The sequence below is a fragment of the Monodelphis domestica genome, chromosome 2 (genome assembly GCF_027887165.1).
Source record: "Monodelphis domestica isolate mMonDom1 chromosome 2, mMonDom1.pri, whole genome shotgun sequence".
NCBI classification, from domain to species: domain Eukaryota; kingdom Metazoa; phylum Chordata; class Mammalia; order Didelphimorphia; family Didelphidae; genus Monodelphis; species Monodelphis domestica.
The window spans coordinates 505,964,267-505,969,266 of NC_077228.1; the positions used below are offsets into that span (position 1 = coordinate 505,964,267).

The 5,000-nt window shown below is 46.8% G+C and overlaps 1 protein-coding gene and 1 pseudogene across 1 annotated transcript in view; one reads left to right on the forward strand and one right to left on the reverse strand.

The window, feature by feature from the left end:
- Positions 1 to 6: 6 nt before the first annotated feature.
- Positions 7 to 2,279, forward strand: LOC100024241 (galectin-9-like; annotated as a pseudogene).
- A 2,156-nt stretch (positions 2,280 to 4,435) lies between these two features.
- NOS2 (nitric oxide synthase 2) overlaps positions 4,436 to 5,000 on the reverse strand; it is a 46,290-nt gene continuing 45,725 nt past the window's right edge. The window contains exon 26 of the mRNA XM_056819502.1: positions 4,436 to 4,651. Coding sequence (XP_056675480.1) covers positions 4,532 to 4,651 — 120 coding nt within the window. The 3' untranslated portion in view covers positions 4,436 to 4,531. The remainder of the gene's footprint in view (positions 4,652 to 5,000) is intronic.

Consider the following 5,000-nt stretch of genomic DNA (forward strand, 5'->3'; position numbering starts at 1 on the left):
TGGTAGACTATTTCTCCCAAGATTCGATTCCAGCTTAAAGATATGGTAACGGCATCCATGTCAATCTCATCAGGAAGTAAAGTAAGTCAGGAGGGTCTGTTAGAATAATGAAGTCTCAGCTGAAGAGAAGAGGCATTAGTCAATGAGTCATGCCCCATCTCTGGTACTCACTTGTAAGACCATAGACAAATTATTTTACAGATGAAGTCTCTGATGCTGTGGGAGGATGAGTGATTTATCTAAGGTCACTTCATTTAGTGTTGGAGGAGGGATTGAATCCAGATCCTTTGACTCATATCATTTTCTCTGTTCGTTATGCAGGAATCCTTTGGATCATTTTCAGGACAGAAATATGTAGGTTATTTCCAGATGTAAGGAAATGTGGATGTTGGGGGGGGGGTGGAGGGGTAGAATGGGGTATCCCTCATATCCTGTGAGATTTAAGGGGAAAAAAAGAGCTTCTCTGATAATCTGAGACTGTAAAGACTCAGAAAACCAGAGACAGGCCCAAACTTGGAAATGACACAGAGAACATACATGAGAGTGGGGGCATGGTGAGAGGGCACAGGACAGTGGGCATCTTCATGCCTTGACTTTCTTGACCTGAAAGTCCAACCTTGAGCCTGGAAGCCTCAGTGTCTCCCATTGCCCTGTGTGTCCATTTTCCTCTGGTCTTTCATTGGTTTTCAGGTTGTTCTGTCTCTTTGTCACCTTTTTCTGAAAAGCCCTGAACTATTTTTCCAATTCCCCTCCTATATCCTGGGTGGCACACTTTCAGACTTAACTCTTTAGGCAGCAGGAATCTGTCCCTTTGGCACTACTGAATACTTTATGACTTGTTTTACTGCAGAACTTGCCTTTCCGTGCCTCAGTCTATGGAGGACTCCACGCAGGCAAATTCCTACTTGTGCTTGGCTCCATTCTGCCTACTGCTGACAGGTAACCCATAGGCAGAGGACAGCCCCATTGGCCAGAGTTCACAGGGACCCAAGCCCCTCACTAGCCCTAATCAAAAGGGCACTCACTACAGGGTTGGTTCTCCAGCAAAGAGGGAGAGACATTCTCCAGTCATCCTGAACAATTCAGCAAGAACAATTCAACAAATACTAAATACCAACTAAGCCCAAGGCAGCAGGACCTTGGAATCAGGAAGACCAGGGTTCAAGTCCTTCTCTTGATGCATACTAGCTATGTGACCTTGGGCAAACTGATGAACTGTTCACTTCCCCAGACATCTCTTTAGGACAAAGAAGCTGCTGATCTCCACTTGTAAGGGGATGACTTTTTTTTTAAACCCTTATTTTCTGCCTTAGTATCAATTCTAAGATAGGAGAGTGACAAGGGCTACGCAATCAGGGTTAAATGGCTTGACCAGGATCACAAAGCTAGGAAGTGTCTAAGGTCAGATTTGAACCCAGAACCCAGGAACCCAGGACTGGCACTCTATCCGTTGTGCTACCCAGCTGTTCTATTGAGGGACAACATTTTTACTGTTTCTGTCCTTCAGTTTTGAAATCAACCTGAGGAGTGGGAATGACATTGCCTTCCACCTGAATCCACGGTTTCACGAGAATACCATCGTCCGAAACAGCCATATCAACTACTTGTGGGGACCTGAGGAGCGTGCTCTGTCCAGTGTTATGCCCTTTATCAAAGGCCAGACCTTCATGGTAAGGCACGAGGAGGGGGAGAAGACTAGGGTGTGACAGGGGAGGCAGGTGAATCCAGAACTTCAGTGTTTATCTACTCAGAACAGACAAGTCACCCACGTCTCAATCTCTCTTCGTCTGAACCCTCACTAGAGGGTGGTCTGAATGGCTCGTCTCCTTGTTTTCCAGGTGTTGATTACCTGCGAAGCCCAAGGTTTCAAGGTGACTGTCAATGGGCAGTACCTGTTCAGTTACAGCCACCGAGTAAAGAACCTGTCATCGATCAACCAGCTGGAGGTGGCGGGGGGACATCCAGCTGACTCATGTCCAGGTCTAAAGGAGGGTCTTTGTCCCCATCTGTTCCAGCCTGAATCTGCCCCTGTTCTCCCCCTCCCCAAGTCTCTACTCAACCAAGCTTGCACCCATGCACCCTTTGGTCAGGAGACCTTGCCCTGGCATCATCATCCCCAATGGATGTTCAACAAGGAGTTGTGGTGAGCTGCTCTCCTTGCTATAGAGGAAGGTGGGCCAGGGACATAGCTTTATTTCCCCGCCCCTCCCTCCCCCCAATGCCTGGTAAAGGTCTGGTACAAAGTATGTGCTTAATAAACCCTTGGTTGGTTGATTGAAGTTCGCTTCCATTCTGGCAGAGTGGAAGTTCTTTGAGGGCAAACATGCTTTCATTTCTCTTTGTATCCCCAATGACGAGCACAGCACTCATTGATGGTTATAGGTTGCTGGATAGTTCCTTCCTCAAAGTAGATTAATGCATATAACCTGCTTTTTCAAACTTTCAAGATTTGTTGGGGGTTTTTAAACCCTTACCTTCTCTCCTAGTAACAACTTTAAGAAAGAAGGGCAAGGGCTAGGCAAATGGGGTTTAGTGACTTGCCCAGGGTCACACAGATAGGAAGTATCTGAGGCCAAATTTGAACCCAAGTTCTTCTGACACCCCACCTGATGCTCTAACCCCTGAACTTACAAGCTGCCCCCTTTTCAGCATGATTATTTAAAATCAGTTATTATTGGGGAGATCAAGACCCATCAACCCACCTCCAAGAAACCACCACACAGACCTTTAGCTCTTTCCCTAAGTGCAAAGTCCTTTATTGGTAAAGCTATAATCAAATGGAATCCAAGTTGACTCCTAAAGAAAGTGCATAGTTTAAAGCCCAGGCTATTTCAGGTGTTGATTACCTCCTTCCTTAGTGTGGGTGTCATAACAGAAAAGAAATCCCACTTTTACAAAAGTAATAGAAGACATCGTCATTGAGAAATAAAGCCCATTTCCAAACCATACCCCAAAGTGAAACTTGAAGCTTTCTCTATCCCACCCTTCCCCCTCCTTCCTCATTATGTCTCAGATTTCCATTCTACAGATAATTTGTCTTCCTTCTCTCTTCTGTTTCCATATGTAGCAGCTACTTTGGCTTGGTAGAAAGAACACCAGACCTGACATCAGCAGGCTTGGGTTCCTATCCTGGTTCCATCTGTGTTCTCCCTTTAACTCTCAAAATCCTCCTCTTTAAAATGAAGGAGTTGCATTAGGTTCCTTCATGCTCTAAATAGACGACTCCATGGTTCTAAGTGACCCATGTCTTGGGAAGGGGATCTCTGTCATAAGTGAACCAATGCTGGTGTCCAGCACGAGCTGTCGGTCCACTTAGTGCCTCCATATTTGTATGTCACTTTCAAGAGGTCTGACTAGCCACAAAGATCACAACTACTGGGGGCTCAGAGTTAAGTGACTTACTTTTCCTAGAGTCCCCAAAGTAGGAAGTACCACAGGTGGGATTTGAACCCAAGGCTTACAGTCTCTAAGTTCAGCATTTTGTCCCCTATACCTTTCTTCTTTCTCTATCTATGTCTAAGGGACAGGGATAGAGAATGAATCTATGATTTCATTGATAGAACATTTGGTGAGTAAACTCCCTCTACCAATGCAGTCTGTCACCTTCTCTACTTAGCCATAGAGAATTGTTCAGAGCAGCAAGGTGCTAAATAACCTGTCCAGTATGGATCAGAATTCATTTTTTTTAAACCTTTACCTTCTGTCCTAGAATCAATATTATGTATTGGTTCTAAGGCAGAAAAGCAGTAAAGGGCTAGGCAGTGGGGGGTTAAGTGACTTGCCCAGGGTCACACAGCTAGGAAGTGAATGAGTCCAGATTAGAATATAGGACCTCTTATCTCTGGGCCTGACTCTTGACCCACTGAGCCACCTACCTGCCCCCCAGAATTCACTTACAGACCATTCTGGATAAGCCCAAGAGTCTCTTGAGAACCTATTTTCTCCCAGTTTGGGATGGAGGGTTTAAATAAAGACAATATAAATAACTGTACACACTAATTAGCCTGCCCTCAGTCCCTCGTAGCATGGCCCTTGGCAAGCCTAAAGATTACAGTACAATACATCCGTTGTAAACAGAATACCATGTGTTGGCCGTAGCCATAATTACAGAAGAAGCTTGACTTGCTTTCTTGTATTCCTGACCCGTGTGGCCACTTAGTCCAGAAAGACCTAAATATGCCAGCCAGTCTGTGCCCAAAGGTACAGCTGGGTCCTTTCGGGATGATTACAGCCAACTTTCCATTATCCGAGGCTAGGGGAGGGGGTGAGCAGCGGACCCAGTTTGGTGGGAAGAGGTGACATCAGGTCCCAGCAGAGCCATCTCTCCTCTCCACTGCCCACCCTTGCTGGCAGGCAGGGTGGGAAGAGGAGATGGAGCATGAGACAACCTCAGCTTGCTTCCTTGGCAAAGGTCATCGCGAGCGGGGGTGGCAGATGTCAGCGGTGGGGAGAAAGAGTGGGAGGAGGTTGACTCTTGTTCCCCTCTTTGGCTGCAGAAAATGAAGAAGTGGCTACATCCCTTGGCGACAGTCTAGCTGAGTCCTCCCGCTTTAGGGACCTTGGTCTCCTCTGGTTTGGATGTTCCTGGGTTCGTTTTCACCTCGTAGGGAAAGACAGCCCCAAAGATGTCTTCATGGTATCGCTTCTGGCTCTGAGAGAGACAGACAGATAGACAGATAGACACAGAGACACAGACAGAGAGGGAGGGGTAGAGGGGAGCAGAGGGGGGGGAGAGAAATAGAGAGAGGGAGAGGGGGAGAGACAGAGACAGAGACAGAGAGAGAGACAGAAGAGAGAGAGAGAGAAAAGAGAGAGAGAGAGGGACAGGGAGAGGGAGAGAGAAATAGAGAGGGAGAGGGAAAGGGACAGGGAGAGGGAGAGAGAAATAGAGAGAGAAGGAGAGGGAGAGAAAGAGAGAGAAAAATAGAGAGAGAGGGAGAGGGAGAGGGAGAGGGAGAGAAATAGAGAGGGACAGGGAGAGGGAGAGAGAAGAGAGATAG